This window comes from Oncorhynchus tshawytscha, linkage group LG14 (genome assembly GCF_018296145.1).
Source record: "Oncorhynchus tshawytscha isolate Ot180627B linkage group LG14, Otsh_v2.0, whole genome shotgun sequence".
NCBI lineage: Eukaryota > Metazoa > Chordata > Actinopteri > Salmoniformes > Salmonidae > Oncorhynchus > Oncorhynchus tshawytscha.
In genome coordinates this window covers 31,894,172-31,921,613 of record NC_056442.1, presented here as the reverse complement: position 1 = coordinate 31,921,613, position 27,442 = coordinate 31,894,172, and the positions used below count along the sequence as shown (strand labels likewise).

At 47.5% G+C, this 27,442-nt stretch overlaps 1 protein-coding gene across 4 annotated transcripts in view; it reads left to right on the top strand.

Moving 5' to 3' along the window:
- LOC112267028 (BCAS3 microtubule associated cell migration factor) overlaps nucleotides 1-27,442 on the top strand; it is a 354,308-nt gene that overhangs the window by 125,482 nt on the left and 201,384 nt on the right. For all 4 annotated transcript variants that reach the window (XM_042297357.1, XM_042297358.1, XM_042297359.1 and 1 more), the window contains 6 exons: nucleotides 1,875-1,999; nucleotides 2,356-2,521; nucleotides 2,803-2,903; nucleotides 8,920-9,020; nucleotides 15,744-15,940; nucleotides 16,113-16,210. In XM_042297357.1, the coding sequence (XP_042153291.1) occupies nucleotides 1,875-1,999; nucleotides 2,356-2,521; nucleotides 2,803-2,903; nucleotides 8,920-9,020; nucleotides 15,744-15,940; nucleotides 16,113-16,210 (788 nt within the window). The remainder of the gene's footprint in view (nucleotides 1-1,874; nucleotides 2,000-2,355; nucleotides 2,522-2,802; nucleotides 2,904-8,919; nucleotides 9,021-15,743; nucleotides 15,941-16,112; nucleotides 16,211-27,442) is intronic.

Genomic DNA, 27,442 nt, shown 5'->3' with positions numbered 1-27,442 from the left:
AAACGTAGAGAGAGAGTGACTGAATGAGAAAACGTAGAGAGTGTGACTGGAAGAGAAAAGGGAGAGGGAGAGAGGGAATGCGGAGTGAGAAGGAAGCAGTGTGCTGTATTGGCTGACCCCTGGACGTCCGGCCGAGGCTCTGATGTTTTCATGGCTCTATCTCCTGGACACACGGACGGACGGACGGACGGACAGATCCCGAGGAGGAGCGAGAGGGCCGTAGAGTTAGCCAAGGCAATATCCTGACATGTTCCTATCTCTCTCATCAGCTAGCACGGCTTACTGTAGATATTTGGTTATTCAGCCTCCCCCTTTATCCAACACTAATAAATACACAGCCACTGAGGCCTTCCCCCTGTTCTACCCAGAAACACCCATCACACAGTGTCGGCTAAACTAAGACATCAACATCTCCCCTCGTCCTGTGAGTCATTTACCAGCTGCTGACAGTTATAAGGGAAGAGTAGGGAGAGTTGAGGCCCACAACAGGTCATTCAACACCTATTAGTGTGTCAGGCTGTGTTAGTGTGTCAGGCTGTGTCAGTTAGAGGCTGTGAGACCAAGGATAGTTCCAGTACTGGACAGTATGCCTTCACACTGGATTCAACAGAACCACTTTGGGGTAGATAGTATGGAAAATGTTTGAGGAATTGATCAGAAGTGAATTGTTGAATATTACATTTGGGGCGGCAGGGTAGCCTAGTGGTTAGAGCGTTGGACTAGTAACCGGAAGGTTGCAAGTTCAAATCCCCAAGCTGACAAGGTACAAATCTGTCGTTCTGCCCCTGAACAGGCAGTTAACCCACTGTTCCTAGGCCGTCATTGAAAATAAGAATTTGTTCTTAACTGACTTGCCTAGTAAAATAAAGATAAAATAAATAAAATTATAGAGAATTTTCATGTTCCAAAATCTTGGAGTGTGTGTGTGAGTGAGTGAAAACCGGGGGTTTTACTGTCCACCTTGGTTATAGGGCTGGACAATAATACCAGGCCACTCCGCTACTGTTCTCCCTTCACTAGCATATGCAGCACTGTCACCATACTGAACCTTTCCTGTGTTCGCTTTCATCCAAACGGTCCTGACATGTCTGAATAATCCACTAACTCCCAGTAAATTCTCTCAAACGGCTAACTCAAAGTGAGACGGGGAAGCAGCTGGAAGTCTAGCAGCATTCGAGACTCATGTTCAAGTGATAACCATTATGGCATCCACTGGAACTCAGTTCTATTCATGTGTGTGTTTTCCGGCGTGTGGACAAACCCAGTCCTCAGTACAGTCAATGGTCAGGCCAGCCTGTGGTGGTTTCAGTGTACATGACATGCTTCATGACAAAAGGAAGGGCGTCATCAACAACAGAGCTGATCTACTGGCATGGGAACAGACACAGAGACACACGTTATCCCGTTCCGACTGCAGGAACCCTGTGTTGGATGAGGGAGGAAATATCCTGTATTATGTCTAATGCTGTTTTTAATTGGCTGAATAGTAGAGACCAGTACATAAATCATTTGTCCAATCACCGGCACAGTGAAATTGGAGACAATTCAGGGCAAAAAAGATTTGTCTTCTATTTTTTTTTTTGCTACCAATGCACTTCATTTTAAGTCATGCTCATCTCTTTATTTTGTTAAATCGCATGAAATGTAATTGTATTAAAAGCTTGGCTTGTTCTTTGTTCACAGATGTGACAGTGTTTGAACTTTAATATCTCAAACCAGATTGGTATCATTCTCTCATTCTTTAACTACAGCTTTAGTTGATCTAACAACTCAAACCGCCAGCCTTTATTTTCTCCAAGAGGAGAACCCTGTGTCCCTTCGGCTGTGTTCTGCTACCCACTCACCCCCCCTCTCTCTCGCTCTTTCTCCTGCAGCAAAGCCAAGCCTCCCCCCCAGATCTCCCCCAGTAAGTCCAGTGGAGGAGAGTTCTGTGTGGCTGCTGTCTTTGCTGCCTCACGCTCCTGGTACATGACCAACCCCAACATGAAGAGAGAGAAAGGTGAGGAGGGGTCGCTTTGGCTTTGTAGCATTATGTTTATCATTACATATCCCACTAGTGCATTAGTATCTTAGCTGTTACCCCCAAAACCACCATCACGTTAAAACACTTTCATTTCGTTTTCATTTGGCAAAATGTAGAAGTTTAAAATCGGTGTGAGAATCGCAAATACCATTTGACTTGGATCTGTGCATTGACCTTTCTAAGCCCCCTGTGTAGACCCAACATTAAGGTCAAGGAAGTACAAACCCACTCAGGGAGATGCTGGGCGAAGTAGACAAAACACTTAGCAATGTCACAACACCACGCTCCTCTTACTTTGTAACGTTGACCTGTTGATCTCTACTGTTCCTCAGACCAGTCCAGCCGGTCAGTGGTGGAGTCCCTCTACATCCTCAGTTGCTATGGCACCCTAGTGGAGCATGTCCTGGAGCCTCGGCCAATCAGCACAGCCCAGAAGATCAGCGATGACACACCCCTGGAGCTCAACACATGTCCACGGGCCTGCTGGAGCCTGGCTAGGTAACTGACCCTTCCTCACACACACACACCTCACACACACACACACACACACACACACACACACACACACACACACACACACACAGAACCTCTGTTTTCCCCCCCTCTGCTAAGCTGTGGTTCGTGTTATGAAGATTTATGTACATTACTGTATAACTGCACAATATATTACTGTATGTGATTTATACAGTAGTGCACTACATTGGGAATAGGGTGCCATTTGGGAGAGATCCTGAGATCTCTGTAATTGACTGTGTGTTTGTTGTGTTTTGTTGTTACAGGACTCCACTGTGGAATGAGCTGCAGCCTCCCTTTCTCTCCAACCACCCTCTGGTGCTGGCCTCTGACCTGGTGCAATATTACCAATACCTCCTGGCTGGATGTAAGTGTTATACACTGTGTGTGTATGTGTGCACCATTAGCCCGGTGCCAGAGCTGAAGCCTACTGATTCCTACTGTTTATCCTCTATGGGAGGTTGTCTTTGCCTTCTTATTGGTGACATGCTGAGAGTAGGACCCTTTCAGTCCTCCATTACGTCCCTGTTCCCTCTTAAAACCCTCAGTGGAGATCAGACATCAGTCCATCTGAGTAGTGCTCTGGCCTCAGATCTCTTATCACACAAACCATCAGCTTTTCATCTGTTCTGTTCCGTCTGTACGGCGCTTTCCATCAAGTCTTTGTCACAGTGTGTTGCTGTGTCTGCCTCGTCTGGACAAGTCAGCATGACAACGCTAACAGCTCAACCAACTCCACTCAACTCATTCAAATGAAGCCGATTAGCCAGCCTCAACTCCTCCTAACTCAGTAACAAGTACAAAGAGCACCAAGCACTTCAGGTTGATATGTGACAGGCTGTGGAGGCTGGAGATGGCAGAGGGAAGAGGAGGGTGACTCTGGAGGGCAGAGTGTACACGGATGGCCACACATTTAACTTAACCTCTGTTATAACTGTGCGTTGTTGCATTAGCTGCATAATCATAAACATAAATCAGTAATTAGCTCTTGAAGTGCCGTTGGGGCAAATCTCCTTCTCATCCCGTGTGCTTGTTCTTCTGTCTCCTCTATTCTACGCTAAAATGGCTACCTCCCAAATGGCACCCTATTCCCTACTTAGTGTACTACTTTTGACCTGCGTCCTATGGTCAATAGTAGTGCACTATAAGGAATAGGGTGCCATTTGGGAGGTAGACATTCTCCCAGTGCTGAGGGCTGAACGGGTAGGATATTTTCTCAAATGAGTTCTAATAGTCCTTTCTAGTGTCAGAGCAATGAAGTTAAGTTGGTGTGATTGTTCGGCAGCGGGCATCGGCGCTGGGTTTAGTGTGACTTAGTCCTGTGAGAAGGCACAATGGGCCAGACAGAGGGCACAATGGGCCAGACAGAGGGCACAATGGGCCAGACAGAGTGCATAATGATTTAGTCTCGGTGCTTTCTCACAATTAGCTGCAATTAGTGATGTACAAAATATCCCCCCCTCGCCCCCGTTCCTCCTGACAGCCGAGCAGCACCAACCCTATCGCGCTCACACACCCAGGTCAATACAATATGCACCTACTTCATTTGCTGTCTTGTACTTCTACCCATTGCTCCGCTCCACCCCCAGGCGTTTCCTGCATGCTACTACGGCTCACGGAGTGCCACCTTTCCTTCCTCCGCTTTGCACCCGTTCTGTTTCATAACACTGTGCGTCCACTCTGCTCACCAGCAGATGGATGGGCAGAGGTGATGTGATCCGGGGGGGCCAATCTGACCCGGGGATGCCACACAACACACACACTGTGTTGGCCTTCTCCAGTGGTGTGTAAAGATCAGAGTTTATGGAGGGAGAAGCTGCTGCTCTCCACCCTGCTCCAATACAAACCACAGTATCAGGGTCTAGTTTACGTAGTAGATACTACCTCAAATGTCAACAAGCAGAAGGAGTGCGTGACGGGAAAGGGATAGGAAAGCGTGGAGGAGATGAGAGGTCACAAAGAGAAATATGGAGAGAGGGAGGGAGGGAGCGAGGCAGGGGGGTATGATAAATCACTGGTATCTTTTTTAGATCTGCAAATGAGTGTGTATTCAGGGACCTAGCTGGGTTCCACAACCTTCTAGAGTATGGGGTTAGAGTGTTTACATGTTGTGTGATTGACAGCTGCTGCTCTCTCTATATTGAATGACCGGTGTGATTAAAAATGCATGTTGCTGTGGAGGGATGGAGCTCAGGGTCATGCCAGCCTAGCCGGAGAGGAGCCTCGCAGGCTGGTGATTAAAAGCAGAGGTGGCGCCACTTCATGGTCACTATCTCTACCTATCCGTCTGCCCACCCCACTAGCACCGCTCTGGGCCCGCTCTGCTCTGCCACAGCCTGGTAAACAGCAACTCCACTACACTGCTGGGGATGATAAGAGACGGAGAGAGAGAGGTGCACAGACACACACACACACTCACAGACAGACACACACACTCAGACAGACACACACTCACTCACTCACTCACTCACGGACGGACGGACGGACGGACACAGTGAGATATGAGGATGACGTGCTGGCCTCATAAATGCTGTCTCCATCCAGCTTTGATGGCTCAGGGAATCGTCACTGTTATGTGAATGGCTCAGCCTGCCAGTTAGGATAAACAGAGACCCTTTTTATTCTAAAAGGCCCAATGTGAATAAATGGGGCCAATTTGTGTTGCCCTGAGGTGTCTCGAGTAGATTTAAACCTGTGGTCGGATCCCTTAGAATAACACCACCACACGATTGACGAATGTGAGGCTTTTTTCCTTCCTCATTTGCAGCATTCATTCTTGAGATTTAGGGTATATTTTCCGTGTTTTTGAAGTGTGGGGGCTGTATTCATATAGCTGTGTGTTCAGACACCTCTTCCCCGGCCGCAAGACTTCACCGAGGCAAACATGGCGTGAATAATTGACCTCCCTGATCTTCTGGCTGGCTCCTCTGAGTAGGCTGGACACTTCAGTGGTGGCTGCGCTGGTGCTTTTTGGCCCTGGCCTCCCCCTAGTTTCAAGTTGTATTAGTCGTATGTACAAGTTGATGCAACAACAATAAGAAATAATAAAAGTTAAAGAATCTAGGGGCTAATAAAATTTTGCCCCTAGATTCCTTTCATAATGTAGTAACTGTGGCGGGCTGGCTGTCTCCTGGGCCTTCTACCATGACGACGTGCCACGGCCTCGTCAATAACCGCTAATTGGCTGAGTGAGAGACTTCCGAGGCCAGCGGGAGCGGGTCTTTACCTCTGGGCTGATTGGTCTTTACCTCTGGGCTGTTTGGTCTTTACCTCTGGGCTGTTTAGTCTTTACCTCTGGGCTGTTTAGTCTTTTACCTCTGGGCTGTTTAGTCTTTTACCTCTGGGCTGTTTGGTCTTTTACCTCTGGGCTGTTTAGTCTTTTACCTCTGGGCTGTTTGGTCTTTACCTCTGGGCTGTTTAGTCTTTACCTCTGGGCTGTTTAGTCTTTACCTCTGGGCTGTTTGGTCTTTACCTCTGGGCTGTTTAGTCTTTACCTCTGGGCTGTTTAGTCTTTACCTCTGGGCTGTTTGGTCTTTACCTCTGGGCTGTTTGGTCTTTACCTCTGGGCTGTTTAGTCTTTACCTCTGGGCTGTTTAGTCTTTACCTCTGGGCTGTTTGGTCTTTACCTCTGGGCTGTTTAGTCTTTACCTCTGGGCTGTTTGGTCTTTACCTCTGGGCTGTTTGGTCTTTACCTCTGGGCTGATTGTTAAAGAAAAAGTGGGAAAGGAGGATCAGCCATAGACAAGCACTGTACAAGCCGGCCTTGTCAGATAGGGACATTATCCCAACTGGCCTTCCGAATTGTCAAAAAGGACTGCCCAAATCAGTGAGAGAGAGAGAGAGACCACCTCAGATCATTAGTCCTATCTCTCCCCAGAGAAGAGGTCATCAGTCAGACCTGATCAATATCTGGCCCTGCTTTGTTCTGGGTCTACTCACTTTACCTGCTGTTACTGCTATCCACCAGACAACTAACTCTGTCTGAAATTACACCATATTCCGATATAGTGCACTACTTTTGACCAGTGCACTATATAGGGAATAGGGTGCCATTTTGGATGCATCCCTGCACTTCCTCCTGCTACTGGCCTTGACCAGACCACTCACTATGTGTCTCCTCTGATCAGCAGAACTACACCACTTCCTCTTAGAACACAGAGACACAGGCTCGTTAAGATGGCTTAGGAACATTTTTAAAATCACTTTTGTTTTATGATGGTGTGTTACCAGAACAGGGTATTTTCCAAAGAATAACACCAATCAGATTTGCCTGGTAAACACCATAAATTTGTTATAATTCTACTTCATAGGAATGGTTCTATTATTCCGCCTGAGTCAGTTCAGATTGTAGTCTTTGCTATCAACTATCACTGAAGCAAATATGCCGTCTTGCGTTAATGAAATAGTCCACTGTTTCAGACAGGTAGTGTAGTGGGCCTTTAATAGTCGTGTATTAGTGGACCAGTGTAGCCATCTGCTGCGCTGGGGAAAAAAAACTTTTCCTGAATGCATGACTGCTGTCTGCACATCGGAATGATGTTATTTTTCTCTGAATTGCCCTGTGAAAGCCTAACACTGTAAGATCATATTTTATAACTAGTCATGTTGGAACAGAACAAGCTTGCCCACCTGACCCAGAAGTATAATGGGCCGTTTTTGGATTGCATAAACAACAACAGTAATTGTGAAAGGGATGGCGAGGATGTAGGGTTGTGTTCCCAACAACTACAAGTGTGCTTGCTGTAGTTCCTCAGCGTCACAGCTAGGAGAGCTTAAACACCTTCTTTGAGTCATAAAAATACATTGAAATGACTTAGGAACTGTGACCACTTGGAGACACCAGTTAGTCCTCTCACTCAAACCCTTGTCATTGTTTTATGTTGCACCTACTCCATATTTTCCAGGAAAAGCAGTGAATTGCACACAATCAGCAGTGTAATGTTTGGATTCTTGTGTCAGGTGAACTGTTGTCCTCAACTTTGGTCTAATAATTTTCCCATCATCTTTAAACTCTTACCTTTAAATTGCTACCATGCTTATGCATATGCTTTTCATATTTCTTCTGGAAGAAACATTTCAATTTAGCCGTGTCCATATAGGCCAATTCCCGCGAGTGTAAAGGGTTAAGAAAGTCTGTGAAGACCTTAAAAGCAGCAGACCCAATGGCTGTCTATTGATCTATCTATATATTTATCCAGCCACTCACTCTGGTAGATATGTCTGTAACTGTTTGGTGGGGTCAGTCTGTCTCTATATCCCTACATTCGCTAACACACACACACACACACACACACACACACACACACACACACACACACACACACACACACACAGAGGTCTGTCTGTGCTTGGCCCTTGGGGATGACCACTGCCTTCCCACTCAGGAGCATGTCCGTCCGGCTCTCTCAGGGCAATGGAAGCCCCCCCCCCCCCACAACGCCGTAACTCGAGCCAGACAGCAACTGCTCCAAAGCATCAATAATTAATTAGGGAACAGCTATTGCCCCCAAGGGTCAGAGAGCAAGAGTAGAGCAGGAGGGAGAGCGAGTGGAAGGAAGGAAGGAGGGAGGGGTAGTAATGATTTTGTTTAATAAGTAACACAAGCAGACTTTGTTAGAGAGCAACATAAGTATCTGGCTCGGAACCACACACACCGTCACGCTACCCGTCTCTCCAGAGCAGGTGAGAGCAGTGTGTTACAAGCTTTTAGGAAAATAAGGTCAGCCTCTCCACAGTGGAGGAGTGTCAGTCGAGGTATTTGTTACAGCGCCGCTGTGTATGTGGTGTCAAACCGACAAGCACACCTCCTTAAGAAGCCTCCCAACACCTGCTCTACGCACCAGAGACCCAGAGAGAGAGCGAGGGAGAGAAAAGGCAAGAGAGGGGGCGTACGAGACAGCAGTGCCTTGTGCGCTCCAGATGAGAACTTATCAACTTTATTAGTCATTCCTGCATTAAACAAATTCACCACGGACTGGGGGGTGCTAGGCCCTGAGGTGCCAGGAGAAAAGACAGATTTTACACATTGAGCTTCATTCTCCACTCCTGCTTATTCACGTGTGTTAATACTCTGTCTGTCTGGGTGCCTCTCTGCCTGTGCTGCTGACGGGGCCTCACACACACACACACATGCACGCTCACTCACACACATGAGTGTGTACACATGTTCTCTCTCACTTACACATGCTCCTACACACACTCAGGCACACACATGCCCTTTTTGCGCTCTTAACTGAGTGTCAGAGAAACAAGCCAACAGGAAAAACTTGAGCTTTGTCTCTCTCTCCTTGTCTGTCTGTCTGTCTGTCTGTCTGTCTGTCTGTCTGTCCCTCGCTTTCTTTCTCACTCTAACAAACACCATCAACCTCTCTCTGTGTCCACAGTGGTGCCCCCTGGAAGCCCGGGTCCTGTCACGCGCCACGAGTCTTACGACAGCCTGACCTCAGACCACAGCGGACAGGAGGACGAGGAGTGGCTCTCACAGGTGAGACGGACACTGCCTGGCTGGCACCTCTGAGTGATAACCAAGTCAACATCATGAAACACGCCAGCATTAACACGCCTGATTCAGGTAATCTAAAGGGTTGATGCTCAGTTACCGGATAGATCAGGTTTATTAATGCTGGGCTATAACAAAAATGTGCACCTTCTGGGGTTCCACCAGGAATGGATTGAGGAGCCCTCCCAATCTATAGCAGCATCAAAGCATTTGCATTATCTGCTCTTCACATGTCCTATGGTGGCTAAAGAGGGACAGTCATCCCTTCAAGAGCCTATCACTCAAAACTATTTATTTTCTCTCATAAAGGACTTATCCTTGGCACTAGCCGGTAGGGGGAAATGAGTGCCTTTTGCGTCCCTTTGACATTTTAAGTCGAAATTGTGCCCAAATATTGAATTTTGAAGAGCCTGTTATACTAAATTAAGTGCCCTTTAATACACTGCTCAGAAAAATAAAGGGAACACTAAAATAACACATCCTAGATCTGAATGAATGAAATATTCTTATTAAATATTTTTGGAGGTCTGGATTTGGAGTCACACTCAAAATTAAAGTGGGAAACCACACTACAGGCTGATCCAACTTTGATGTAATGTCCAAAGTCAAAATGAGGCTCAGTAGTGTATGTGGCCTCCACATGCCTGTATGACCTCCCTACACCGCTGGGCATGCTCCTGATGAGGTGGCGGATGGTCTCCTGAGGGATCTCCTCCCAGACCTGGACTAAAGCATCCGCCAACTCCTGGACAGTCTGTGGTGCAACGTGGCGTTGGTGGATGGAGCGAGACATGATGTCTCAGATGTGCTCAATTGGATTCAGGTCTGGGGAACGGCGGGCCAGTCCATAGCATCAATGCCTTTCTCTTGCAGGAACTGCTGACACACTCCAGCCACATGAGGTCTAGCATTGTCTTGCATTAGGAGGAACCCAGGGCCAACCGCACCAGCATATGGTCTCACAAGGGGTCTCGGGACCTAATGGGGGTCTCGGGACCTAATGGCAGACCTAATGGCAGTCAGGCTACCTCTGGCGAGCACATGGAGGGCTGTGCGGCCCTCCAAAGAAATGCCACCCCACACCATGACTGACCCACCGCCAAACCGGTCATGCTGGAGGATGCAGGCAGCAGAACGTTCTCCACGGCGTCTCCAGACTCTGTCACGTGCTCAGTGTGAACCTGCTTTCATCTGTGAAGAGCACAGGGCGCCAGTGGCGAATTTGCCAATCTTGGTGTTCTCTGGCAAATGCCAAACGTCCTGCACGGTGTTGGGCTGTAAGCACAACCCCCACCTGTGGACGCCGGGCCCTCATACCACCCTCATGGAGTCTGAGCAGACACATGCACATTTGTGGCCTGCTGGAGGTCATTTGCAGGGCTCTGGCTGTGCTCCTCCTTGCACAAAGGCGGAGGTAGCGGTCCTGCTGCTGGGTTGTTGCCCTCAACGGCCTCCTCCACGTCTCCTGATGTACTGGCCTGTCTCCTGGTAGCGCCTCCATGCTCTGGACATTACGCTGACAGACACAGCAAACCTTCTTGCCACAGCTCGCATTGATGTGCCATCCTGGATGAGCTGCACTACCTGAGCCACTTGTGTTGGTTGTAGACTCCGTCTCATGCTACCACTAGAGTGAAAGCACCGCCAGCATTCAAAAGTGACCAAAACATCAGCCAGGAAGCATAGGAACTGAGAAGTGGTCTGTTGTCACCACCTGCAGAACCACTCCTTTATTGGGGGTGTCTTGCTAATTGCCTATAATTTCCACCTGTTGTCTATTCCATTTGCACAACAGCATGTGAAATGTATTGTCAATCAGTGTTGCTTCCTAAGTAGACAGTTTGATTTCACAGGAGTGTGATTGACTTGGAGTTACATTGTGTTGTTTAAGTGTTCCCTTTATTTTTTTGAGCAGTGTATATTGTACAGCACTAAGAAAAGTCTACAAACCTGATTTTTTTAAATGAATAAAGAGTTCCCAAATTGTGCATTTTGACATGTCCCTCTGCATTCTCTGTGACTTATGGAAACATTTAACCTACTTAACCCCAACATGTCTCAAATGTTTTACTGTCATTGTAAAGCCCTAGTTGTTGCTTTGACAAAATCATTCCTTAAGATGATTATTTCATGTTATTAGTGATTCATTTTAATGTATAAAAAAACAAACCCTGTACATCATTTTAAAGGTCAATCTTGTTACAGGAACTGAACTCTCGTTTTAATATGGTGAAACTATTCCTTTATAAATATTTTATTCAAAAGAAATCATGAACATCTAATAGTTATATCCTAGTGTAAAAGCAGCTGGTTCTACTCTTTGGCCATTTTCTGTTGTTTTTTGGTGGAAAACTGAGTGTGTCAAGTATAACATGTCAACCCTGTCACCCATAGATAGACAAAACGTTTTTTGTGAAGCCTGCATTCAATCGCCACTCCCTGCCCTCCAAGCTTCCTTTCCCCCTGTCACGAGAGGATTCGTGGCTGATTTAAGATGAAATCGTCAACCCCGTTACGGTCAACCCTGTTACTTTATTAGGCGCTTAATAGGCACTTACTCTAGTCATTTTTGAGATGGGAGAAAGTTTTTTGTGTTCTTTATGACAGAATGTGTTTGTTTTTTCCACCAAGTTAACTTACTCAAAAGGCACCTAATTGGTGGAATGACCCAGGAGCTAATAGGTGGTTTTTGGACTAAGTGGCTCTTGACTCTTAGATTCCTTGTCTTTGTCCAGCGGTGCATGATGCCACTATTACAGCATGAAATAAGATTACATTTTAATCTAATACCAAATAGTGGCACGGTGTACTGCCGTGAGATGTGGTTTGGAGGGATATACAGTGCCTTCGGAAAGTATTCAGACCCTTTGACTTTTTCCACATTTTGTTATGTTACAGCCTTATTCTAAAGTAGATTAAAGAAAAACTATTCCTCAGCAATCTACACACGGACTCGAAATTGAGCATCCTGTTACCATTGATCATCCTTGAGATGTTTCTACAACTTGATTGGAGTCCACCTGTGTTAAATTCAATTAATTGGACATGATTTGGAAAGGCACACACCTGTCTGTATAAGGTCCCACAAAAATGTCTGCCGCATTGAAGGTCCCCAAGAACACAGTGGCCTCCCTCATTCTTAAACGTATTAAGTTTAGAACCACCAAGACTCTTCCTTGGTGGTTCCAAAAAGGGCTCGGTCAGGGAGGTGACCAAGAGTCCAATGGTCACTCTGGCAGAGCTCCAGTGTTCCTTTGTGAAGATGGGTGAACCTTCCAGAAGGACAACCATCTCTGCAGCACCAACCAGGCCTTTATGGTAGAGTGGCCAGATGGAAGCCACTCCTCAGTAAAAGGCAAATGACAGCCCGCTTGGAGTTTGCCAAAAGGGAGGGCTGTGGGGATGTTTTTCAGCAGCAGGGACTGGAAGACTAGTCCGGATCGAGGGAAGATAAACAGCGCAAAGTACAGAGAGATCCTTGATGAAAACCTGCTCTAGAGCTCTCAGGACCTCAGACTTGGGTGAAGGTTCACCTTTTAACAGGATAATGACCTTAAGCACACATCTCAAAACCACTCCTGCGTTGTCTTGGCTAAGTGCAGCGACGCTCCCCATTCAGCCTGATAGAGCTTGAGAGGAACTGTAGAGAAGAATGGGAGAAACGCCCCAAATACAGGTGTGTCAAGCTTGTAGCGTCGTACCCAAGAAGACTTGAGGCTGTAATCACTGCCAAAGCTGCTTAAACAAAGTACTGAGTAAAGGGTCTGAATACTTTATAACAATTTATTTTCTGAGGTCTTGGCTGATTTCTGTTGATTTTCCCATGATATCAAGCAAAGAGGCACTGAGTTTGAAGGTAGTCCTTGAAATACATCCACAGGTACACCTCCAATTGACTCAAATAATGTCAGTTAGCCTATCAGAAGCTTCTAAACCCATGACATTATTTTCTGGAGTTTTCCAAGCTGTTTCGAGTCAGTCAACTTAGTGCATGTAAACTTCTGACCCACTGGAATTGTGATACGGTGAATTATAAGTGAAATAATATGTCTGTTGTTGGAAAAATGACTTGTGTCATGCACAAAGTAGATGTCCTAACCGACTTGCCAAAACTATAGTTTGTTAACAAGAAATTTGTGGAGAGGTTGAAAAACTAGTTTTAATGACTCCAACCTAAGTGTATGTAAACTTCCGATTTCAACTGTATGACCCCACTATCTTCAGCTTGGTTAACCCTTCACTCACTCATGTCTGAAGCCTGATCTCTGCAAGGAACCATCACATCTCCTCCAGTAATCATTTCTGGCCATATATAATGGATTGGGGTTAAGTTATTCTGTGGTTAGTAGCCACTATGATAGTGTTGCCGGGAGCCAAACCAACTACCGTCTTTCTACCATCTCCTGCACCAAAAATAGTGAAACTTGACCGTATTTATGCTTGCGCTGTGCTATTATTAGCCAGGTGAAGTCTTTTTAATGGAGATTGGCAGCCAGGCCACTAGGGGGAGTTGTGCTGTTTTGATAAGGTTGTGCTTCAAACTCCCAAGCAGTGATGGGGACAGAGTACTATTGGGGGGGGTGGTGTCTGTCAGACAAACTAGTTAAGCCGAGGTTCTGACTTATTGCACTCAACAAAGATACCACAGGACTTGGAGGTTGTAGCAGGGCTATCCTCATGGAAACAGCACAGTGGATTTTAAATGACTATATATTCTGACACTGAATAGCTTCTGTAAATCATTGGATGAGGCTCCTCAACATGGCATCTCACTTGTCCTCCAGTTTATCCCAACACACTTACCTCGTCGCCTTTCAAATGCAAATGTGAAATGGCACTGGAAGACAGAACACTGGTCTTGATCCATTGTAGAAACGAGCCTTCCAAGGTCATGCTGTCAATTCTGTTCTGTACAATAGTCTGGAGGATAAATAGTGAAACATGTATAGTATGATGATAATGGATAGATTGAGTTAGAGCACCGCTGTCTTGTGGATGTCATTAAATGATATTCCTTCATTAGATTATCAGCCGTGTTCAGAATCAGATGGATCTGCTTTTTTCTATTGAAGCGCCACATCGTGACCTTTGGTGTGTGCTGTCCGTCTGGGCGCTGTATGTAGCGCGACTCAGGAGACATTGCTTGTGTCCCAAATGTCCCCCTTTTCCCTTTATAGTGCACTACTTTTGACCAGGGCCCATAAGTTTCGTCAAAATAAATGCATTATATATTGAATAGGGGGCCATTTGGGACAAAGCTTTGGTGCGTAATAGTGTAAGTGGCTCTCAGGTCTGTCAGATGACAACAATGCCAGAAGCAGCACCACAGATTCCCCCTTATCCTCCTGGTTTCAATACCTCCATCAAGTCATCAGGTCAGGCTCTGACGGTCATGACACATTCTATTGGGTTATTGCAGTAGCGACCAGGCCTCTGGAGACTGGACTATAATTCTCTCCCTCCTCCACTTCCTGTGCTATACAGTGACTTCATATCAGACGTCCCTAAGCTGTTCTATCAACAGTCCTTTGGTGGTTCTGTGAGCTCTACACAACTCTGTGATAACTCGTATTGTCAGGCACAGTATGTCAGGACAGGGCGCGACAGACAGGAGGGCGGAGGTGAGAGACCAACATCTGGCCCTGCGCCCCGACACTGAAGAGAGCCATGGCATCTGTTGATCTCTGGGGCTGGGCGACACTAATGTACACACACTGAAATCCTCTGTCTGTCTGTGTGTGGCCTAATTTACACAGCTGTGCCAAACCACTTATCACTCACACCCCATGGACATATTATGAGAACCTATGCTGTCACCCCTGTCTTGGCTCTTCCACAGCCAAATAGACATAAGTGTGGAAGGAGGGGAGCCTGTGTTAAATAAACAAGACCGAAAGATTGAGAGGAGCTCTTAGTGAGAAAGAGAGTTGGAGAGGGGATAAGGGAGAGAGAATGAGAGCGAGAGATTGAGGCAGAGAGAGATTTTGAGGGCAGAGAGAGATTGAGGGAGAGGGCAGAGCGGGATTGAGGGAGAGGGCAGAGAGGGATTGAGGGCAGAGAGGGATTGAGGGAGAGGGCAGAGAGGGATTGAGGGAGAGGGCAGAGAGAGATTGAGGGAGAGGGCAGAGAGGGATTGGGTGTAAAGAGAGGTAAAAGCTAGTTAGAATTGTTCTGTCCTCTCCTCATCTCCCCATCCATCTAGTGTAACATTACTGACAGACCTTTCTGGAGTCTGCCACGCTGTCATCTTAATGCCCACCATGCCATCACTCCTGGGGCAGACGCTGCAGAGAGCTGTTCCTGAGCCTTAACGGCCACGGTGGCATTTCTCTGAAACAGTGACGCTAATGTGGCTCTGACGCTCGTCCTCTAATCCCATTGCCATGGAAATCTGTCTCCCTCATTTCCTCTTCCCCTAACTCACGCCGCCCCGCCCGCCAGCTCACTGGGACTACATCGGCTTGTCTCTGTGGACAACAGGCTTTAGTCTGACAGGTTTACATCCTGAACGGATGTGGACAGTGACGCTGTAGTAGTTATTTTATTAGTCCCAAATGGGAAACTGGTTTTCAGCAGTTTGTACACAAACACAGTACCAGTATTTAGTTCTACCTAAATGAAATAAAACAAAGATAACTGCACTATCCATTCCAGTGGTTTTATGTTTCTAGCATGCTATTGCTAACGTTGTTGTCTGGCCCCTACCAGGTGGAGATAGTCACCCACACAGGGCCTCACCGTCGGCTGTGGATGGGTCCTCAGTTCCAGTTTAAGACCATCCACCCATCTGGTCAGACTACGGTCATCTCCTCCTCCTCCTCCGTGTTGCAGTCCCAGGGCCCCAGCGACATTCAACAGCCTCTGTTGGACTTCCACACTGATGACCTGGACCTACACAGTCTCAGGTAGGTAGACAATCATGCTGCCGTAGTTGTCTGTAACTTATGCTATTTTTAACAGGTCTCAATGATACTAATTATATATACTGTATAAATAACATGAAATCTGCAAATAAACACAGCATAACAGCAGTTAAATAACCACACACAAAGTAACATTACATGTCTGTGTGTGTAGGATCCAGCCGGTGCGTTCTGAGCCGGTCAGCATGCCTGGTTCCTCTCGGCTGGTGGCTGAACGGAGGGGACAGGGGACGGTCATTGATACAGGATTAGGTAGGAACCATGCTACTATATACTCTACCGTCTGTCCTGCCTGTCTGTCTGTCTGTCTGTCTGTCTGTCTGTCTGTCTGTCTGTCTGTCTGTCTGTCTGTCTGTCTGTGTCTGTCTGTCTGTCTGTCTGTCTGTCTGTCTGTCTGTCTGTCTGTCTGTCTGTCTGTCTGTCTGTCTGTCTGTCTGTCTGTCTGTCTGTCTGTCTGTGTCTGTCTGTCTGTCTGTCTGTCTGTCTGTCTGTCTGTATATTTGTGGTATGGGACTGTGTACAGATGTCTGTACCTGGTTCAATACAGATTGTCTGTGTACACCGGTGTGTGTTGTTAGAGAGAGAGCAGAACACCCAGGAGCCATCCATCCATGCCAAGGGTGAAAAGCACACACACACACACACACATAAATGCAAAACCCGTGAACTGTGTCTTCTTCATAATGATCATACAATTTTGGCTGTGGGCCTAGCCTACACTCAAGCCTTTGTTTTCCTGTTCAGACACACAATCACATTAACCCTTTAAAACCAGCCACATAATGACCAACATGATAATCTAGTCGGACTTTTCACAGTATCCAAGCCAGAAATCACCCTAGTGATAACCATAATCATAACCCTGCATTGTGATTGGATGAGTGGACCTAATGTAGACCTTTCTGGTCTCATCTGTGAATTAGATTAGATTGATCTGCTTTAAAGATAGTGTCTTTTTACGTTTGGCCTTTTCTTCATCCTGTTAGGCTGTTAGGGTTTAATCCAATCATGTTGAGATGAAAGCCGGCACGTACAGTGTTGTTCTCTAGGGGTTATTGCTGTTATACTGATCTTGTGAGAATCCCAATTGGATTTAGTGCTTGTGTTTTTATGTCATCGTAAAGCCACCGTTGGGATCAATGTGACTGGTATGATGTTGTGGTATTTCTGCCGTGTGTTCAGTACGGTCTTATGATCCGGTGATTGAGTCGATGAATAGTAAAGGCCTTGGATGTAGAAGGTACAGTAACCTTGTTTTATCACCACTGTATCTTCACTTGAAGCCCTGTTTTGACGACGTATCTCACTCCCTTTCACCAAAAACCTAAATCATCAACAAAGTACATTCTTACCTGGTCTGAACCAGGAAGAATCTCTCTCGCTCTATCGGTCTCTCGCTCTATCGTTCTCTCTCTCTATCGTTCTCTCTCTCTCTATCGTTCTCTCTCTCTCTATCGTTCTCTCTTATCGTTCTCTCTCTCTCGTTGTCTGAAGGAGGAGGAGGAGAGGCGGTAGGAGGAGGAGAGATGAAGGGAGGGTAGTGATGGTTATCAGTCTCAGCTCTCTGACCTGCCACCGGTGTGGCGCCTCTTATCTCACACACACATCTCTTTTCTCTTACCTTCAAAAGGACAAGTGTGTGTTCTTTTTGCCATGGATTAGTGCAGATTGTGTGTGTACATGTTTTTTTGCAGCTAATGTAGCCAAGGTCCCAGCAACTTGTGATTTGTATAAGTGCTTAGTGGCAGTAACATCAGTCATCAGTTAGTTCCACTGTAGAGACTCTTCCAGTCATTGGGACTCATAGACAGTCTCCTTAGTGTCTGGGATGTTATCTCTGAATGTGCTGTATCCTACAGTACAGGACTGGATCACACACACACGCACGCACATGCGTACACACATACACACACACACACACACACACGCGTACACACATACACATTTATGGGCAGGGAGGAGGGAAGTGGAAGCTCTACAGCCAATGTCTCACTTTTCCATCCTAAACAAAATCAATGGGACATGCAGCCGCCATTATCAATACTGTGTATCTGGTCCCGAAGAGTCACTATGAGGGCCTGTCTGTGTGTGTGTGTGTGTGTCTGTATGTTCCACATACGTAGACTAGGTGAGTGTCCTGGTAGACTACACAGGATCATTCTGTGGTACGGCGGGACCAGAGAAACAATGCTGGAGGCCACAAACAAAGACAGAAAGAAAGGCTGTTCATCTTCTCTGTGCTGATATCTCTCTGACAGGGATCACAGCGTCCCTACAGTCTAGATAGGTAGTTGTTTTGTTATGACTCAGTTAAGAAAACACGTTGCTCCTTGTTCTGGAGAAAAACACTTCCTTTACCCCCCCCCTGCTTGTGTGTGCCGGCTGGCGTGACTTTTATCGGAAGCCAGGGATCTAACTTGTTTTGTTGCTGGCGACAGAGCACGGAGGCAGAGAGACGATGCAGGCATGTTATGAGACAGTTATCACGTGTGTCCTCTTGATAGGAGGAGAAGGAGAGGGCACGGCACCAAAGACACTTAGTGAACACTGCTGCCGTTAGGCATTAAAAGTGTGTTTGGTCCATTAAACAGAGAGAGTTGGTATTTATGGTCTAATCAATGTTGGATCTGTAGCTGACAGCCATTAGAGAGATAAGGACATCTGAGAGACTACCTGACACTATACCTGACACTATACCTGACACTATACCTGACACTGTACCTGACACTATACCTGACACTATACCTGACACTGTACCTGACACTATACCTGACACTATACCTGACACTATACCTGACACTGTACCTGACACTGTACCTGACACTGTACCTGACACTGTACCTGACACTGTACCTGACACTGACACTGTACCTGACACTGTACCTGACACTGTACCTGACACTGTACCTGACACTGTACCTGACACTGTACCTGACACTGTACCTGACACTATACCTGACACTGTACCTGACACTGTACCTGACACTGTACCTGACACTGTACCTGACACTGACCTGACACTGTACCTGACACTATACCTGACACTGTACCTGACACTACCTGACACTGTACCTGACACTATACCTGACACTATACCTGACACTATACATGACACTATACATGACACTGTACCTGACACTGTACCTGACACTGTACCTGACACTGTACCTGACACTATACCTGACACTATACCTGACACTATACCTGACACTATACCTGACACTATACCTGACACTGTACCTGACACTGTACCTGACACTATACCTGACACTATACCTGACACTGTACCTGACACTGTACCTGACACTATACCTGACACTATACCTGACACTATACCTGACACTATACCTGACACTGTACCTGACACTGTACCTGACACTATACCTGACACTATACCTGACACTGTACCTGACACTGTACCTGACACTATACCTGACACTATACCTGACACTATACCTGACACTATACCTGACACTGTACCTGACACTATACCTGACACTATACCTGACACTATACATGACACTGTACCTGACACTGTACCTGACACTGTACCTGACACTGTACCTGACACTGTACCTGACACTGTACCTGACACTATACCTGACACTATACCTGACACTATACCTGACACTATACCTGACACTGTACCTGACACTGTACCTGACACTATACCTGACACTATACCTGACACTATACCTGACACTATACCTGACACTATACCTGACACTATACCTGACACTATACCTGACACTGTACCTGACACTATACCTGACACTATACATGACACTGTACCTGACAGTGTACCTGACACTATACCTGACACTATACCTGACACTATACCTGACACTGTACCTGACACTATACCTGACACTGTACCTGACACTATACCTGACACTATACCTGACACTATACCTGACACTATACCTGACACTGACACTATACCTGACACTGTACCTGACACTGTACCTGACACTATACCTGACACTGTACCTGACACTATACCTGACACTGTACCTGACACTGTACCTGACACTGTACCTGACACTGTACCTGACACTGTACCTGACACTATACCTGACACTGTACCTGACACTGTACCTGACACTATACCTGACACTATACCTGACACTGTACCTGACACTGTACCTGACACTGTACCTGACACTATACCTGACACTATACCTGACACTGTACCTGACACTGTACCTGACACTATACCTGACACTATACCTGACACTGTACCTGACACTGTACCTGACACTGTACCTGACTCTATACCTGACACTATACCTGACACTGTACCTGACACTATACCTGACACTGTACCTGACACTATACCTGACACTATACCTGACACTGTACCTGACACTGTACCTGACACTATACCTGACACTGTACCTGACACTATACCTGACACTGTACCTGACACTGTACCTGACACTGTACCTGACACTGTACCTGACACTGTACCTGACACTGTACCTGACACTGTACCTGACACTGTACCTGACACTATACCTGACACTGTACCTGACACTGTACCTGACACTGTACCTGACACTATACCTGACACTATACCTGACACTATACCTGACACTATACCTGACACTGTACCTGACACTATACCTGACACTATACCTGACACTATACCTGACACTGTACCTGACACTGTACCTGACACTATACCTGACACTATACATGACACTGTACCTGACACTATACCTGACACTGTACCTGACACTGTACCTGACACTATACCTGACACTGTACCTGACACTATACCTGACACTGTACCTGACACTATACCTGACACTGTACCTGACACTGTACCTGACACTGTACCTGACACTGTACCTGACACTATACCTGACACTATACCTGACACTGTACCTGACACTGTACCTGACACTGTACCTGACACTGTACCTGACACTGTACCTGACACTATACCTGACACTGTACCTGACACTGTACCTGACACTGTACCTGACACTATACCTGACACTATACCTGACCTGACACTATACCTGACACTGTACCTGGCACTGTACCTGACACTGTACCTGACACTATACCTGACACTATACCTGACACTATACCTGACACTGTACCTGACACTGTACCTGACACTATACCTGACACTGTACCTGACACTATACCTGACACTATACCTGACACTATACCTGACACTGTACCTGGCACTATACCTGACACTATACCTGACACTATACCTGACACTGTACCTGACACTGTACCTGACACTGTACCTGACACTGTACCTGACACTGTACCTGACACTGTACCTGACACTATAGCTGACACTGTACCTGACACTGTACCTGACACTGTACCTGACACTGTACCTGACACTATACCTGACACTGTACCTGACACTGTACCTGACACTATACCTGACACTGTACCTGACACTATACCTGACACTGTACCTGACACTATAGCTGACACTGTACCTGACACTGCTGACACTGTACCTGACACTGTACCTGACACTGTACCTGACACTGTACCTGACACTATACCTGACACTATACCTGACACTATACCTGACACTATACCTGACACTATACCTGACACTATACCTGACACTGTACCTGACACTGTACCTGACACTATACCTGACACTGTACCTGACACTATACCTGACACTGTACCTGACACTGTACCTGACACTGTACCTGACACTGTACCTGACACTATACCTGACACTGTACCTGACACTGTACCTGACACTATACCTGACACTATACCTGACACTGTACCTGACACTGTACCTGACACTATACCTGACACTATACCACTGTGACACTGTACCTGACACTGTACCTGACTCTATACCTGACACTGTACCTGACACTGTACCTGACACTGTACCTGACACTATACCTGACACTATACCTGACACTGTACCTGACACTATACCTGACACTGTACCTGACACTATACCTGACACTATACCTGACACTGTACCTGACACTGTACCTGACACTATACCTGACACTGTACCTGACACTATACCTGACACTGTACCTGACACTATACCTGACACTGACACTACCTGACACTATACCTGACACTGTACCTGACACTATACCTGACACTGTACCTGACACTATACCTGACACTATACCTGACACTATACCTGACACTGTACCTGGCACACCTGACACTATACCTGACACTATACCTGACACTGTACCTGACACTGTACCTGACACTGTACCTGACACTGTACCTGACACTGTACCTGACACTGTACCTGACACTGTGACACTGGCACTATACCTGACACTGTACCTGACACTGTACCTGACACTGTACCTGACACTGTACCTGACACTATACCTGACACTGTACCTGACACTGTACCTGACACTGTACCTGACACTATAGCTGACACTGTACCTGACACTATACCTGACACTGTACCTGACACTGTACCTGACACTATACCTGACACTGTACCTGACACTGTACCTGACACTGTACCTGACACTGTACCTGACACTATACCTGACACTATACCTGACACTGTACCTGGCACTGTACCTGACACTATACCTGACACTGTACCTGACACTGTACCTGACACTGTACCTGACACTATACCTGGCACTATACCTGACACTGTACCTGACACTGTACCTGACACTGTACCTGACACTATACCTGGCACTATACCTGGCACTATCACAGCTTACGCTGCTGCTCACTGAGACAGAGACAGAGAGGGATGTTTCCCATGCCAATAAAGCCCCTTGAATTCAATTGAGAGAGACGGATTGTCACCTGCTCAGTGCAGCCCCTCCTTGTCATGCAGCCCCCAGGGCAGGAGGGGCTTTCCCAAGCTGTTGTAGTAAGAGGTGGAGGGATGGATGAATCGGAGGGGGAATGGGTGAGTCCCTTCAACTGCCCAGGAAGGTCGAGGGGCACCTGCACACACACAGAGTAACTGATCCTTAACCCTATACCCCACAATTACCTGAGCAGCCATAAAGGCCTCCTGTGTGTGGAGAGATAGTGGCCACATTCACAACTCTACCATTATGCCATATGATCTTTTCCTTTAAGGAAATGGGGGGATATCTTTCTTTCATTACCCGTGACCTCACTCCCTCCTCTTTCCCCCCATACACCCTTATTTTTCCCTGTCTACTCTTCTTTCTCTCCTCCCATCAATGGGGTCCTTGTCACCTGTCCCCTCTGCTCTCTAAAAGTTTCACGTCTTCCGGTGGCCTGGGGGTTGCCAGGACAATACGTTGGTGGCACCAGTTCTAACAGAGATCTGTTTTGTCATCACACCCCTGTAATCAGCCAGTGAAAGATATCATTCTTATCACCACACCGCTTTGTCTGACAGAGAGGAGGAGAGGGAGGGAGGGGGGGTGAGAGGAGGAGAGGGAGGGAGGGTGAGAGGAGGAGAGGGAGGGAGGGTTAGAGGAGGAGAGGGAGGGAGTGTTAGAGGAGGAGAGGGAGGGAGGGTTAGAGGAGGAGAGGGAGGGAGTGTTAGAGGAGGAGAGGGAGGGAGGTTTAGAGGAGGAGAGGGAGGGAGGTTTAGAGGAGGAGGAGAGGGAGGGAGGGTTAGATGAGGAGTGGGAGGGAGGGAGGGTTAGAGGAGCGGGAGGGAGGGTTAGAAGAGGAGGAGAGGGAGGGAGGGTTAGAAGAGGAGGAGAGGGAGGGAGGGTTAGAAGAGGAGGAGAGGGAGGGAGGGTTAGAGGAGGAGAGGGAGGGAGGGTTAGAGGAGGAGAGGGAGGGAGTGTTAGAGGAGAGGGAGGGAGGGTTAGAGGAGGAGAGGGAGGGAGGTTTAGAGGAGGAGAGGGAGGGAGGTTTAGAGGAGGAGAGGGAGGGAGGTTTAGAGGAGGAGAGGGAGGGAGGTTTAGAGGAGGAGAGGGAGGGAGGTTTAGAGGAGGAGAGGGAGGGAGGTTTAGAGGAGGAGAGGGAGGGAGGGTTAGAGGAGGAGTGGGAGGGAGGGAGGGTTAGAGGAGCGGGAGGGAGGGTTAGAAGAGGAGGAGAGGGAGGGAGGGTTAGAAGAGGAGGAGAGGGAGGGAGGGTTAGAAGAGGAGGAGAGGGAGGGAGGGTTAGAGGAGGAGGAGAGGGAGGGAGGGTTAGAAGAGGAGGAGAGGGAGGGTTAGAGGAGGAGGAGAGAGAGGGAGGGTTAGAGGAGGAGAGGGAGGGTTAGAGGAGGAGAGGGTAATGCTATAGGTGTTCTGTGTGTGTAATGCCAGGGGGCAGTGGATGCTATAGGTGTTCTGTGTGTGTAATGCTATAGGTGTTCTGTGTGTGTAATGCTATAGGTGTTCTGTGTGTGTAATGCCAGGGGGCAGTGGATGCTATAGGTGTTCTGTGTGTGTAATGCTATAGGTGTTCTGTGTGTGTAATGCTATAGGTGTTCTGTGTGTGTAATGCCAGGGGGCAGTGGATGCTATAGGTGTTCTGTGTGTGTAATGCTATAGGTGTTCTGTGTGTGTAATGCTATAGGTGTTCTGTGTGTGTAATGCTATAGGTGTTCTGTGTGTGTAATGCCAGGGGGCAGTGGATGCTATAGGTGTTCTGTGTGTGTAATGCCAGGGGGCAGAGGATGCTGAGCAACTGAAAGGACACCAATTGAAAGGACACCAATGTGCCGGGTATCTGCTGTGTGTTCCCTGTTCAACCTTCCCTGTTCAACACTGTGTGATGTGTCTGAGTGAGGACATGAGGGTGTGTCTGCAAGGACACTCTGTCCCCTTAAGTGTCTCTGTTAACTGTTATGTATCCATGGGTATGTCTGTGTGTATGTATGAAGTAAACATGCATACACACATACAGATGTCAATACCCCCCCCCACCCTAAGCCTGCGTGGCAGGGTGTGTAGTGTCACTTTAGGGACAACATGTCAGTTTGGAGACAATGCCATCCCTAAATACACATGACCTCAATCCTATAGAGCTGCATCCCTCCACTCCTATCACTTCATCCCTCCACTCCTATCACTTCATCCCTTCACTCCTATCACTTCATCCCTTCACTCCTATCACTTCATCCCTTCACTCCTATCACTTCATCCCTCCACTCCTATCACTTCATCCCTCCACTCCTATCACTTCATCCCTTCACTCCTATCACTTCATCCCTCCACTCCTATCACTTCATCCCTCCACTCCTATCACTTCGTCCCTCCACTCCTATCAATTAGTCCCTCCACTCCTATCACTTCGTCCCTCTACTCCTATCACTTCGTCCCTCCCTCTCTCTCCCCAGCATATGCCTCCCACTCTCTACGAGCTTACCCCTTCCCTCCCTCATCTCCCTCCCATCTCTCCCTCGTCTCCATGACACTAATTCACTTTGGCAGTGTCTCCAGTGCAGTGTGGGATAATCCAACTGGGCGGGGTGTTAAAGTAGGTCCCAGCCGGCCCTCTCAGCTCCATAATGGATCGATCTGGACGACCCCACAGCCGGCAGCTGTAATGGTATTTTTTACACCCAGCTAGCAAGCTAGCGGAGGCAGAGCAGAGTAACGCTAATGCACACTGCCGCCCTCTAACACACTACATCTGTAAAGCAGAGTGGGGGTCGCATCGCTGACAAGTGGTTAAAAATGAATAGGAGATGGAAAATGAGAACGCAGTCAGGAGGGGAGAGCGGGAGGGAGAAAGTGAGAGATGATAGAAACAGAGGGGTGAACTCATTTCAGTCTCCCAATGTGGGGATGCTTGTCGGAAATGCTTTCTATCACTATCATTCTTTTTCTAGTTCCTCCCTGTCTTGCTGTCTCTCTTTCTTAGTCCATGTGGCAATATTCCACATGTTCTATTCAGCCCAGTTGAAGTTAGAATGTGGGGCAATATCGCCCCACCTAAGTAATTGGAGGGGAAACTTTAGCTATTTGTAGTCTATTCACAAAGCCCAGGTGGCACAATGGTTGTTTTATAGTTATTTTAGTCTCCTGATGGTTTTGTCCTTGTGCGGGTTGAGTTGTGGAGTCGATATTATGAGCTGTTGAGGGATTGGCCGGGCTGGGAAGTTGAAAGGACGTTACCATGGTTTCCGATGGCATAGGGGAAGTCACAGTGTCATAGAATGGTCAGGTGACGACTGCCTTACCCCCCTCATCTTTCTTCCCTAAAACCTCCCTCCCTCCCTCCCTCCCCCTCCCTCCCTCCCCCTCCCTCCCTCCCCCCTCCCTCCCTCCCTCCCTCCCTCCCTCCCTCCCTCCCTCCCTCCCTCCCTCCCTCCCTCCCTCCCTCCCTCCCTCCCTCCCTCCCTCCCTCCCTCCCTCCCTCCCTCCCTCCCTCCCTCCCTCCCTCCCTCCCTCCCTCCCTCTCTCTCTCTCTCTCTCTCTCTCTCTCTCTCTCTCTCTCTCTCTCTCTCTCTCCTTCTCTCTCTCCTTCTCTCTCTCTCTCTCCTCCTTCCTTCCTTCCCTCCCTCCTTATCTCTCTTTCTCCCTTCCTCTCCTCCCTCTCTCTCTCTCTCTTACTCTCCCTCTCTCTCTTTCTCTTTTTCTCTCCCTACCTCCCCTGGTCGGTCAGCCCCAGTGTCCAGGTGTGGAGATGTGCTGCAGGTAATTTCCTCTGCAGGTGAGCTAGTGTGTGTGTGTTAGATGATATCTGCTCACCTGGTCCGCCACAGAAGCAGTCTTTGTATATTCATTGTAGTGGGCAACACACACACCCCTCCAGCCAAGTCACCTTCCAGCTAACGGATACATGTGACACCAGCCAGGTAGAGAAAGGGTCGGGTGTGTGAGAGAGGGCAAGAGGGAGAGATGAAGTGTGTGTTTGTCTATATTGCATGTGTCTGTATTGTGTGTGTGTGTGTGTGTGTGTGTGCATTGTGTGTGTCTGCATTGTGTGTGTGTGTGAGTGTGTGTCTGCATTGTGCCTGTGTGTGTCTGCATTGTGTGTGTCTGCATTGTGTGTGTGTGTGTGTGTCTACATTGTGTGTGTATGTGTGTCTGCATTGTGTTTGTGTGTGTGTGTGTGTGTGTGTGTGTGTGTGTGTGTGTGTGTGTGTGTGTCTGCATTGTGTTTGTGTGTGTGTGTCTGCATTGTGTTTGTGTGTTTGTGTGTCTGCATTGTGTTTGTGTGTGTGTGTTGCATGTGTGTGTGTCTGCATTGTGTTGTGTGTGTGTGTCTGCATTGTGTTTGTGTGTGTCTGCATTGTGTTTGTGTGTGTGTGTCTGCATTGTGTGTGTGTGTCTGCATTGTGTGTGTGTGTGTCTGCATTGTGTGTGTGTGTGTCTGCATTGTGTGTGTGTGTGTGTGCATTGTGTGTGTGTGTGTGTGTGTGTGTGTGTGTGTGTGTGTGTGTGTGTGTGTGTGTGTGTGTGTGTGTGTCTGCATTGTGTGTGTGTGACAGGAAGAGTTGGCAGCCTTTCTCTCCTCACCTGGACATTAGGTCCCACGGACGTTTTACTGGAGTGTGTTTCCAATCACCGGAGGAACGTGAAGAACGTCCGCTTTGGGCTTTGTGTGTGTGTGTGT